Source organism: Mobula birostris, chromosome 30 (assembly GCF_030028105.1).
Source record: "Mobula birostris isolate sMobBir1 chromosome 30, sMobBir1.hap1, whole genome shotgun sequence".
Taxonomy (NCBI): Eukaryota; Metazoa; Chordata; class Chondrichthyes; order Myliobatiformes; family Myliobatidae; genus Mobula; species Mobula birostris.
In genome coordinates this window covers 6,875,136-6,888,603 of record NC_092399.1, presented here as the reverse complement: position 1 = coordinate 6,888,603, position 13,468 = coordinate 6,875,136, and the positions used below count along the sequence as shown (strand labels likewise).

Genomic DNA, 13,468 nt, shown 5'->3' with positions numbered 1-13,468 from the left:
GTTGCTGGGCTGCTCAATTCGAAGGGCCGAAGGGCTTGTTCTGCATCTCAACTTCATAAATAAAATACTGGGAATGAATACACTCAGTCCGAGAAAACAGGCCAATGGAATCAGTTCTTATATCTCCTTTCCCCGGCGGAAATTCAACTTCCTCGCTAAAACTGGTGGGTTTATTCGAATATTGGGCAATAACACATGGGGCCTCTCTTCAGATGTAGGAAGTTTAGCAGACGAGTTTTGAAACTCTGGGTAAGCGGAGCCTGAGAAACTTTGTACATGTTGGGCATGTAATGGGTAAAGTGGGCACAGGTGTACATTTCCTCTGAAACCTGCTCCAATAATGTTGTTACTGTATATATAATGCTACGAACAGCAGCCTGGGATCTGATATATAGGCATAATATTGCCGAGTCCCCCCATGTTGAGGAGTGCAGAAAAGCCTGGGGGCAAACAGGTTCAAGTTTGAATTACCCAGCATCTCACACAGCACCTCCCGAGTTTTATTCACACAGTCCCATGATCTTAAGCCACCATTTTAATACCGCAAAACTTTGGCTTATTGGTGTTCTTCTGGCTACGTATCCCTTGCAAGCCTCGTCGAAACCTGACTGTCTGTCTAATCGTCAACACAAGAGATTCTGCAGATGCTGAAAGCCTTGAGCGACACGCACAAAATGCTGGAGGAACTCAGCAAGTCAAGCAGCATCTATGGAGAGGGATAAATGGTCGATGTTTGGTGCTGGGGCCCGGCGAAGAGTCTCGGCCCGAAACGTCGACTCTTTATTCTCCTCCATAGGTGCTGCCTGACCTGCTGAGCTCCTCCAGCACGTTGGGTGTGTTGCCCCCCTCCCCCGCCTAATTGTTTTTCTGCATACTTTTATTTTTCAGTTCCGCCAGCTTGCTGGTAACAAAGTTCCACTTGAAGCCGGGGACGCTGGGTGCCTCCAGGTTGGTGTACAGGCTGGAACCGCTCGTGTTGTCCATACTGCTGCCCTCGGTCTGTGCGGCACTCGCGGCCTCCTCCTCCCCGGAGCCCACGTCCGTGCCCTGGCTGGTCTCGGACGCCTGGCGCCACCGGGTGGCGAAGACATCCCAGAACCCGGCCGTTTTCCTCTCGGGTCCGGGCTCTTTTGGTGCTGGTTCCGAAAGGACACTGCAGAAGATGGAGGAAAATACAGAGACATCAGATCTACGGTCTTCTGCTGGTGTCCTGAATACCAAAAGATAGTGTAAGGCTTTTTGATGTAATTGCAGATTGTTTTTGTTTAATTTGAGCTGCCTTGGTTACTGATTGGCACGTGGCCAAGAGGTTAAGGCGTTCGTCTAGTGGTCTGAAGGTTGCTAGTTTGAGCCTTGGCTGAGGCAGCGTGTTGTGTCCTTGAGCAAGGCACTTAATCACACATTGCTCTGCGACGACACTGGTGCCAAGCTGTATGGGTCCTAATGCCCTTCCCTTGGACAACATCAGTGGCGTGGAGAGGGGAGACTTGCAGCATGGGCAACTGCTGGTCTTCCATACAACCTTGTCCAGGCCTGCGCCCTGGAATCCTTCCAAGGCCCAAGTCCATGGTCTCATAAGACTAACGGATGCCTATTTATTTAGGTTACTGATAAAAGTGTGAGAATGTAAGAAGATAATAGGAAGGGAGATCACTGGGGGGTTTGTGTCCCGTTCCGCTATTGAACAACTTCATAGCTGCTCTATCTCTATCCCTGATTATTTATTTCCACAAACCTTGATACTTAGCAGGCCAGTTTGGGGAAGGTGTTTCCTCCTGTGGGGGTATCTGGAAGCAGGGTTTAGAAATGAGCCTTTGGCTACTTAAGCCAGAACTGAGGCAATAGTTTGCTCTCTCAGAAGGTTGTGAGTCTTTGTGTCTTCCTTCCCCCAAAGAGCAGTGGATGTAAAATCCTGGAGGAACTCAGTCAGCAGCTAGGGAAATGAATAAACAGTCGACGTTTTGGACCGAGGTTCTTCATCAGAACCGGAAGGGGAGGGGGAAGACGCCAGAATAAAAATGTAGGGGAGAGGGGAGCCAGGAGGTGATGGATGAAGCCAGGTGGGTGAGAAAGAAAGGACTGGAGAATGAAGAATCTGATTGGAGAGGAGAGTGGATCATGGGGGTGGGGGGCACCAGGGCCAGGTGGTGGGCAGATGAGGAGAGGAGGTAAGAGGCCAGAGTGGTGAATAGAAGAGGGAATAGGGAAGAAAAGTATTGCAGGAAGGGGAAATAGATGTTCATGCCATCAGGCTGGAGTCCACCTAGACCAGGGTTCCCAACTTTTTTCATACCATCGACCCCTACCGAGGGGTCCAAGGATCCCAGGTTGGGAACTCCTGACCTAGACGGAGGTGTTGTTCCTCCACCCTGAAAGTGGCCTCATCTTGGCAAATGAGGAGGCCATGTCGGAATGGAAATGGGGATAGAAATTAAAATGGTTGGCTACCAGTTTGGGTGTTTCTAAGGCAGAGGGTGGTGGGTTCTAGCTAAGCAAAGGTTTGTTAATTAACCTGGGGTAAGTGGGAACATTGTCACAAAGCCTCACTGAATGACCCAAGGAGGGCAGACCACATCCAGTTCTGCTAATTCATATGTTTGCACATTGATTCCTTTAACACAGGAAAATCTGTCAATCTCTGTTTTGAATTGAATTCAACGTTGAGCCTTGAAAGCCCTCTAGGATAGAGAATTCCAGAAATTCTCCACCATGTGAGAAAAACAAGTTCTTACTTCAGTCTTAAACAGCCCAAACCTTACATGTGATCCCTAGCTTGAGACTCCATATCCAAGAAAGCACCTTCCTGGCATCTACCATGTTGGGTTTCTAAGCATGTTAAATGTTTCGTTGAAATCTCCTCTTGTTCATTTAAACCCGAGGTCCCCAACCTGGGGTCACGGACACCTTGCTGAGTGGTATTGCCCGTGGGAACCCCTTTTCGGTTTAGCCGAGCCTGTTCAGTTTCTCTCATAGACATCCCAAGAACCCATCCGGTGAATATTTCTATATTTACTTTAAAACAATATATCCTGTATCCTCTTACTCTAATTATACTCTCATTGGCCTTTGCTGACAGACTGCTGAGCCTACTTATTAGCTCTCAGCTGCCCTTGACCTAGATTCCCCTTGCATATCAACATTTGCCAATCATTCAGTGTTTCATTTTCTCTGCTAAAGTGGATAACCACAAGACCATAAGATATAGAAGCAGGTTTAGGCTACTTAGCTCTTTGACCCTGCTGCACCGTTCCTTGATGTCTGATCTATTTCCCTCTTTAGCCATGTTGTACTTCATTTGCTCTTTAGTTGGCCACTTACATTCTGAAGACAGTTCACATCCCCACCACGACTTGCATTTGTGGCCTATCTTCTATCATCAGCAAACTCTGTACCGTTACAATTAGTCCCTCAGTCAAATCATTGATCCTTGTGGTAACCCGTCAGTCTCCACCATGGTATATTAATTACTCCCCTCCCCCCAAATTCCACCTTTGTAACCTGGCTCACTCACCTGTGTAGCACCTGATGGAGACTATGATGCAAATGCATCATAGTCACTGTCTTCCCCCCCTCACCTACTCTACCAGATACATCCTCAAAGATCTCCAAGAGATTGTCAAAAATGATTTCCGTGTTATAACTTGATGTTGACATGCTCAATCATAATATTGCTTTCTAACTGTGTTGACATCACTTTCTTTATTACTGATTCCTGCACTTTCCCCATGAGCAATGTGAGACCAACATCTTGGACTCTTTGTTTGCTGACTCCCTCCTTAGATGATGGGGTCACATTTTCTTCCCTTCACTATGCAGGAACCAATCCAGGATCCCAACATTTGGAAAATGGTGTTTGCCACCTCTGTTGCATTTGACAGTGTCCAGGGTCATTAGTTTCTCTAATTTTTAACCAATATTAATTTGTCTTATATCCGCAGTCGCCCTGGGGCCTTGGCTTTCTAATTTCTCTGAGAGGTTTTTCTCTGAAAACATAAGAGATTCTGCGAATGATGGAAGTCTAGAGCAACATACCCAATGCTGAAGGAACTCAGCAGGTCAGGCAGCATCTATGGAGGGGAATAAACAGTCAACATTTTTGGCTGAGACCTCTGCTGGGGGTTTGTTTCTGTGCCTCCTGCCATAAAGACATCCTTTGGTTTACTACTTTTCCTGGCAATTTTAGAAGGCTTTTCCCCAGTTAATACTATCATTAATATCTTATGTAAGCTTCATCTGGACCCCTTTTCCTATTATGATTTTGTGCTCAAAGGAATGTTATTTGTTGCAAATCTTGTATTATTTTGTTAGATTTATTTATTTATTGATTGAGATACAATGTGGAATAATCCCTTTGGACCACATCGCCCACCAACCCCCTGATTTAACCCTAGCCTAATCATGGGTTGTTTACAACGATCAATTAACCTACTAACTGGTAGGTCTTTGGATTGTGGGAGGAAACCGGAGCACCCGGAGGAAACCCACATTTTCCACAGGGAGCAGCAAATCATAAACTCAGGAGAGTCTGAAGATGCTGGAAATCCAGAACCACACACACACACAAAATGCTGGAGGAACTCGGCAGGGCAGGTGGCACCTACGGAGAACACAAAATGCTGGAAACGATAGGCCAGTGTGACCCGCTCTTACTGTGGTCTCTGCCTCCCTCTGACTCTTTGACCAGGTACAGGACTCATCCAGACTTGCTGCCACAGCCACATATCACCTTCCAGCAACCCCCTTTCCTTTCCACATCCTTTTTATTCTGGTATCTTCCCCATTCCTTTCCCTTTCCTGAAGAAACGTGTCAGTCCAAAAGATCGACTGTTTATTCATTTCCATAGACACGTCCTGATCTGCTGAGTTCCTCCGGCACTTTGTGTGTGTTGCTCTGGATTTCCAGCAACTGCAGAATTTCTTGTGTTTGAGGTAATTAATAAAGCTCTTTCTTATTGCACGTTATTACATCTGAAATAACCTGTTCCCAAGAGGTGGGAAAAGGCTATAAGGAGGTTCATGTGGATGTGGAGAAGCTCTGGGAATATGTCCTCCCAGAGCTGGTAATGGAAAGACAACGGATAACCTCCCAGAGTTGGTAATGGAAAAGGCAACAGAGTCCTCCCAGAGTGGGAAATGGAAAGACAACAGAGTCCTTCCAGAGTGGGAAATGGAAAGACAACAGAGTCCTCCCAAAGTGGGAAATGGAAAAGACAACAGAGTCCTCCCAGAGTGGGAAATGGAAAGACAACGGAATCCTCCCAGAGTGGGAAATGGAAAGACAACAGAATCCTCCCAGAGTGGGAAATGGAAAAGACAACAGAGTCCTCCCAGAGTGAGAAATGGAAAGACAACGGAATCCTCCCAGAGTGGGAAATGGAAAAGACAACAGAGTCCTCCCAGAGTGGGAAATGGAAAGACAACAGAGTCCTCCCAGAGTGGGAAATGGAAAGACAACGGAATCCTCCCAGAGTGGGAAATGGAAAAGACAACAGAGTCCTCCCAGAGTGGGAAATGGAAAAGATGACAGAGTCCTCCCAGAGTTGGAAAGATAACAAATTGTTTTGGAGGGATGTGAAGAACTGTATAAATTCCTTCTTTGATTATTAGTTCCGATCAATTTCATTTTGACATATTTTAAATTAAGCAAATCTTAAAATTTCATTAATATCCAGTTTTCATCACAATCTTTTACACATTTAGCTATTTTCAGAAGGTTATTATCAGAGGGATTTAAATTATGTATAACTTTTAAAATGAGATTTGATGTAATCACTGGTTTAGACAAGTTTTTCTAAGGACCAGGACAGACCAGACTAGCCCAGGCAAGCAGCCATTTCACACCTGAGAAGCCAGGGCTGTGTTGAAAGCACATTCACAATTACAGGATATCACATTTGCTACAGTCCTGTCTTTAACTAGCAATTCACATGAATGTGTCCCATTGGAAGTCACTGAACGATGTTCAGGAACCGTTCCTGCTATTGCCTTTAACTGTTCTATCTCAGAGCAGCTGTTGGTGTTAACCCTGGCTAGGACCTGTCACCATCCTGATGGCTCACTTTACCCAAACTTTGTCAATGGTTCCTAATTGTCTGTGGGTACACTGCAAATGAACAATTCTTGATGAAATGTGGGTGACTCCAACTTCACAGTGAACAGGCCGAAAAGCACCATTTTGTTCAAGACAAACTTCGGTAGATTTACATAGTGTGTAGCTAAACAGATTCTATTTTAAATTGTACATTTTTGATAAGAAGGGAGGTAGTTATTGGAGACTAATAATGTGAATAGGTTAAGATTAATCCTTAGCTCCCTTGAGTTCTTGTAATCTGAACACCTTCGTCAATCATGACAGAGGGAAACTTTCTATTGGTTAGTAAGCGAGGGCCCAAGTCGTTGGTGGTGCCGGTCTCACTGAACTGAAAGCCTTTTTTCTCTAGTATGTTATTCTTATTAACATTGTTTTGTAGGAAAGTGAGTTAACTTGTGTTCTGTGTTGACATGAAGGATGAGTGTACTCACTGTTCAGCTGGGGTGGCGTTCTCGGCCGGGAGCAACTTGTGTTCATCGTCCTTATTGAAGAGCGAGGACATACATTTCCAACCCTTTGCACTGGCCCCTTGAACCTGGAGAAAGACAAACTCCATCACTGTTTTTTTTTCCTGCCCTCTCTGGTATCACAAAGACAGTTAATTAACTACTCTGATCGACACAGCGCCACATTCAATAGAACCGTGAAGAAAAATGATGTTGTAGATGAACAACAGACAATTATATTGATGCAATTACAAAGGAGGCATGACAGCAGCTATATTTCATTAGGTGTTTGAGGAGAATTGGGATGTCACCAAAGACACTCGCAAATTTCTACAGACACACCATGGAGAGCATTCTAAATAGTTGCATCACTGTCTGGTACGGAGGGGCCACTGCACAGGATCAGAGAAAGCTGCAGAAAGTTGTGAACTCAGCCAGCTCCATCATGGGCACTAGCCTCCCCAGCATCAAGGACATCTTCACAAGGCAATGCTTCAAAAAGGCAGCGTCCATCATTAAGGACCCCCATCACCCAGGACATGCCCTCTTCTCATTGCTACCATCAGGGAGGAGGTACAGGAGCCTGAAGGCACACACTCAGCGATTCAGGAACAGCTTCTTTGCCACTGCCATCAGATTTCTGAACGGACAATGATCACATCAATGCCACCTCACTATTTTTCCCTTTTTCCACTACTTGTTTGATTTAATTTAATTCTCAATTTATATATATATAGTCCTGGTTATGCGATCACTGTCCTGGTTATGCGATCACTGACGCCAGACAGACAATCTCTGAATGGCTGGGGTCAACCATCTTGTAAAGACACGGCTCAGAAGAAGGCAATGGCAAACCACTTCTGTAGAAAATTTTGTCAAGAACAATCATGGTCATGGAGAGACCATGATCACCCACATCATACGACACGGCCAATGATGATAATAATGATCATGATGATGATTGCAATGTACTGCTGTGGCAAAACAACAAATTTCACACCATAGTCGGTGATATTAAACCTGATTCAGATTCTGATCTTGCTGTTAGCAAAGGTGTGAGGTGGCAGTTCTAAGAGACATCATAAAGGACATGAACATTTTTAATCTTTTAGTTTAACCTAGAGCAGTGACCACGTAGGAAGATGAAATGAATTGCTAGAGAAAGAAAATTTGTGTCAAAGAAAAGATGATTTCCGTGTTCCCATTGTTTACTTTGCTGATCCAGGAATTGATGTCAACAACGAGAGACTGTGGAGGAGTTGCACGAGGTAGAGGGAGGTGTGGTCACACACACGGGGAATGAGGTCTGTTTTCTTGTAAGTTGCGAAGATGCAGCTCACCGATGAGCTGAAGGATGGATTGTTCGGGTCAACAGCGGTAATGGCCTGGCACCAGGAAGTGAAGTATGCTGGGAGAAAAATGGATGGTAGCCCTACCTGGTGAACAACAGAGGAAAGGCCCCAGACACGTCAGAAGGAATGTGTCACGTTAGTTACTGCCCTCACAGATTGATCCTCACCTCTTCCACCTACTGACCTTGGGCATGAGGTCAGAAGTTAGTCTGGGCGTTGTTAATACTTTCACTGCTGTAAACCAGGCAGTGACTGAGAGTGAGAACAAGGGTGTCTAATAACATGAGAAAGGAGGGATGATGTGAAAATATGGACAGTCATTCAGTTCAGGGATTGGTCTGAGTACAATGAAAGAGCCGCCAGTCACCTGGAAGGCACAATGTGACGCTGGCCCGATGTGAGGTCTGCTCCATTGGCCAGTAGCTAAGTGGGGAGCACCGGCACTAAGCACATTGCTCAATAAAGCAAGGGGTTATAGAGCAGCACAATCCAGGCCTTTCAGCCCATGATGTTGTACTGACCTTTTAACCTACTCCAAAATCAATCAAACCTTTCCCTTTTACATAGCCCCCCATTTTTCTATCATCCACTTGCCTATCTGAGAGTTTCTTAAATGCTCCTACTTCTCCGTGGATTGTCACCTTGTCATGGTGGAGAAGCTTGTGTGGTCCTGTGATCCCGAGAGCAATGCCGTCTGGAGCTATGCTCCTGGTAGGGTCACCCATGGCGGTAAGGTCGAGGGTGAGGTCCCTGACAAAGAACAATCCAACCAAGACCTCAACGGTGGAACAGGCGGGTGAAGTTACTTCGAACTCAACGGCTGTGAAGGCGGATGAAGGCCGCAACAAATCCATCAGCTCCAATCATCGTGGTTTCCATGCCATTGGAATCAGTTGGTTGATTTGTGAAGTACCGTGTGCTTCTTGGAGTGCAACATCAAGTACATGTTAAACAAATACACGCACAGGCATCTTCGCTCTGTAGGCCACTTCTTCAGAACGAAGACCATCATCCTCGACCTCGAGGGTTAGCCACAACGACGACGACAATGAAATGCCCCTAATAAATGCCTATCTAAGAGTTTCTTAAATGATCAGAATCCCTGGCAGGGCATTCTACGCACCCGCCAATCTCTGTGTAAAGAACTTTCCTCTGACATCCCCTCTATAATTTCCTCTAATCACTTTAATATTTTCTCCCTTGTATTAGCCATCTCCGTCCTGGGAAAAGTCTCTGGCTGTCTGCTCATTCTCTGCCTCTTATCATCTTATACACCTCTATCACGTCACCTCTCATCTTCCTCCGCCCCAAAGAGAAAAGGATCTCAGAGGGTTGTCGTAGGTCGCAACGGGACATTGGCAGGATGCAGAGGTGGGCTGAGAACTGGCAGATGGAGTTCAACCTAGAAATGTATGAAATGCTTCATTCTGGAGGGTCAAATTTGAAGGCAAGATACAGAGTTGACATTACTTCAACATTATTTAAAGGTAACTGGATCAAAAATGGAGTAACTATCGGATCACAGTGGAATCTTCCTGTTGTGAAGAAATTTGATGAAGAATTGGCAGAAGGAAAGAAGTTAAAACTATTGTGGGGTATGGAACAGGGTGAGCTTGGTGGTGCAGTATAGAGAACGGTTTGATTTACTTCACAAGGAAAGTTTTGAAACGACAGATGGTAACATCGAAACAGCAGCTGTTGGTCTCCTCGTTGTGGAAGGAGTGATACCTCTATCGCCCTTGTTAGTGAGAGAGAACCTGTGCCATGTCGAACTATTTGGTGAACAGTGGTTTTTGATGCACTTGTAGATCATGGTCTCTCCTTGGGGCTTTGCTGTTGCTTGCTTGGCGGGTGTGGGAGCTGGAGTAAGAAGTTGATGCTTTAACTGCCGCTTGTGCGTGGGAAGGGGTGGGGGGCTTTGGGGTTCTTACGCTTTTTTCTGTCAGTTGTTCCTTGGGCTTTTCTTCGCTTTCGAGGATGTCTGCAGAGAGTAAGAATTTCAGGTTGTATATGGAGCCATTGAACCACTGACAGCACAGAAGATGATCCGCAATAGATAGCTGGTTCCAGTCAATGCCACACATCAAAAATTTGCGAAGAGTGGGGTAAGGCATACTCCAGCAGATAGGTGGTGACTATGGGGTGCTCATATCCATATCCTGGAGGGAGCTAGAGCCCAGACACATCTCCCAAGGATTGACAGTGCCTTTGGATCTAGGCCCTTGGGAGAGCTGGTGACAATGGAGATCTGTACTACGGGGAGGGAGAGGCAGGGCATCTTGGCACTTGCATTCTGGGGAGCAGATGGTGCCCGTGGAAAGTATCTGTTCATGCTCACAGCCCAGGGAGAGGTGAGGTCCATGGAGACCTGTATCATATTCATGAAGATCCTGTTCCTATGACTGCCGATGTTTGCTGCCCCTATCGAAGTTTTGGTGCCTCAGTACCTCTGTACTCAAGAGAAAGGTTGTGCCCAGGAAATGTTTTGTTTGAGTGGAGTGCATTGGAATTTAATGGTTATGCTGTAAAGAAGGTAGAATCTCCTAGACAAAAAAGGCAAATTATCATCAGATCTCTCCAGATTTGGAGGGCAGTGCAGTTTGGGATAGTGTTCTTGTTTTTGTCATATTGAAGTCGAACTTTGAACACCTCAGACCCACTTCCTAAAACTGAGACGTGGCGCTGTTAAATATTTCAGTGAAATCTAATGGATATTGTGAGGGATTATATCCAATGAATAATTCAGAGACTATCTTCTTTCTTCTATCGAAACTCGAATATGTCAGGCAGAGCAATCAGTTGTGGCATGCTGTAAGAGTTACTGAGTTCCTGGTCTGTGCACTGACCAGCCGCTCCCCTCAGTGGGATCTCTTGCTCATGGGCTCACACTAACCATCTCTTGCATCTTTGCCCATTCTGAGGCCCCTCAAACCTTTACCCGTACTGAAAACCTCTCACAACAGAGAGACCCCTCACACTAATAAAAACAATGGTCACTTTTACACATTCACCCAATGACGCATTGATAAATTACAGTAAGAAATTGGATGTAGTCTGTGTCATCAGTTGAATCAGGGCACTATTAATATTCTTGGAAGATCTATGTTGATTTAATTGATGCCTTCAAACTTAGACTCTTTAAAGGCAACCTTTAACTCATTAATGTTTCTGACATTACTACTTTCTTCTATTCAACGAAGGTTTTAAAGATTAGTTTTACTTGTCACGTGTACATTGAAACACACAGTGAAATGCATTGTTTACATCAAATCAAATCAGTGAGGACTGTGCTAGGCAGCCTGCAAGTGACGCCATGCTTCCAGCTCCAACATAGCATGCCCTCAGCTCTATCACTGTACTCCTGTGGACTGTGTGAGGAAACCCTCGCGGTCACGGGGAGAGCGTACAAAAACTCCTTACAGGCGGCGGTGGGAATTGAACCCCGCTCAGTGAAAACTGGCACTGGAGAATGGCGCGCTAACCGCTAGACTGCCCTGCCGCCCTGAATGGGGGGAGTGCTACAAGTGCCTCGGCAGGGATTTATGGTGAGCCACGAACCTTGGAACTTAATGTTAGCAGCTGCTCTCTCTACATGAATCTGGCCACGTGTATTAATCGCAGCTCAAGCAACCAATCAGGTCTCCCAAGAGGACCACAATCTTGTTGTGGTTCGGAGGCTTGCGTGCCTCAACGACCCAGACAGCTACGCTGGCTGGAGTCAGGGGTTTATGCTTTGGCTCTTGGTAGGGTCAGCCATGCCAAACAGGTCAAAGGGGAGAGGCCAGACTAAGAGTGGTCCTCTGTCCTCCAGGTTCGGGGGTTCAGCTCAGGTCTAACGACCCTGACTGGTTAAACAAAACTGTTGTGGAAGCAGCCATGAAGAATCCTCCTACATCCGAGTGTGACGGTATTCCTGAGTCTCCACCCGGGACCTGGATGACCGACAGTGGTGAAAACTGGGAGGAGGTTACTGACATGAAGGAATCTTTGAACATCGTCAGAGATGAAGGATCTTCACTGCTGCCCTAAACACCAGAGGCGTACAGAGAGTTTACAGCCAACCAGGGGAACAGGAGTAAGTGCAGATAGATAAATAGCAATAATACTAGATATTCTGCTTTGTAGTCTGAGGTGTTGATATCACAATGTGCGATCTATTTAGTATCTGAGGCCAGATATTGATACGCTCACTGTCTTTCGTTTCCCGTCTTAATATCTCCTCTATCCATCTTAAATGTACTCTTCAGCCTGATGAAATGCTAAGAGTCTGCTGGCCAGGTGGAACGAATTCAGATCATATGATGGATTATAAATAAATCGTTTGTACCTTTTTTGCCAAGAGTGAAACAGGACTGGAACTTTCCTCTGTGGTCATGTCCATCGCTGTGTCATTGGTCTGAAATATATGATAATGACTGACAAGTTAGATATTGAAGTTAGTTGCAACATTCCATAAATCTGTTGCAACTTTCACAAATACTGTTTCTACTGACTCACAGTTTGCAGATCATCGATTCAACATTTCCTAGATTCGGTAAAACGTTAATCTAGCTGGAAATGATGTTGTAAACATAATATATTAAGAGCAAAAAGCACAGGAACTTAACAGGAAATGTTGTAAATACCTTGAAGCGTTTACAGAAGTCACAGCACATACCTGCTCCTTGATTTCTTCTTCCTCTTCTTCTTCTTCTTCTTCAGCCATAAAACCTTTCAGCAACTTGCTCTTGTAAATTTTCCAAATTCCCTGATTCATTATTTTGATGCTGCAATATGTATCTAAGAGAAATCTTGAACTATGCCGTCAGGCGCCCATCAATGTGGACAGGTGGGTGAGTCTGGAGCTGTGCCTAATTCCAGATGTTCAGCACCTCAGGCATTGCACGCACAGCTGTGAAGACGGGGGCAGTTATGCTCCTGAGCTGCCTCTTGCTTGGAGCGCTGTTTCAAGACAGACTGAACTGTTTGAGCGCAGCAGGTTACATTAAAATTTCAGTATGATGGAGACGCCCATGTGACCTGAAACTGTCTCCCCATCGCTTGTCAAATCGTAGGTAACACAGGATTATATTTCTTCCAATCCGAGATGATTAAAATACAAAAGCAAGGCTGTAATGCTGAGGCTTTATAAGGCACGGGAGCCGTCTCACGTGGAGTACCTTGAGCAGGTTTGGGCCCTTTATCTAAGAAAGCATGTGCTGACATCGGAGAGGGTCCAGAGAAGATTCACTGGAATGATTCCGGGAATGAAAGGGATATCGAATGACGACTGATTGATGGCCCTGGGCTGGTACTCACTGGGATTCAGGAGAATGAGGGCGGTAGCCCATCAAAACCTGTGGAGTGTTGGAAGGCCTCCGTAGTGTGGACATGGAGAGGATGTTTCCTATGGTGGGACCAGAGGACACAGCCTCAGAACAGAGGCACGCCTATTTAGAGCGAAGAAAGAGGGTTCAATCCCAGCAGCTTCGTGACAGAGGACTTGGGGGCATAGACTGAGACAGACACCAAGCACTGTTGGGAGGTCACCAGCTTGGTGAAAGACACTTGTTGGCCATCCAGCACGGTGAGGTGTACGT

General features: G+C 45.7%; 1 protein-coding gene across 1 annotated transcript; it reads right to left on the bottom strand.

Moving 5' to 3' along the window:
- Positions 1-855: 855 nt before the first annotated feature.
- LOC140190465 (uncharacterized protein C1orf232) lies at positions 856-12,270 on the bottom strand. Its single transcript, XM_072247079.1, has 3 exons — positions 12,217-12,270; positions 6,523-6,626; positions 856-1,153 (listed from the first exon to the last, which is right to left on the bottom strand). Exons 1-3 carry the CDS (start codon positions 12,268-12,270, stop codon positions 856-858), a joined length of 456 nt encoding a protein of 151 aa, XP_072103180.1.
- Positions 12,271-13,468: the final 1,198 nt, after the last annotated feature.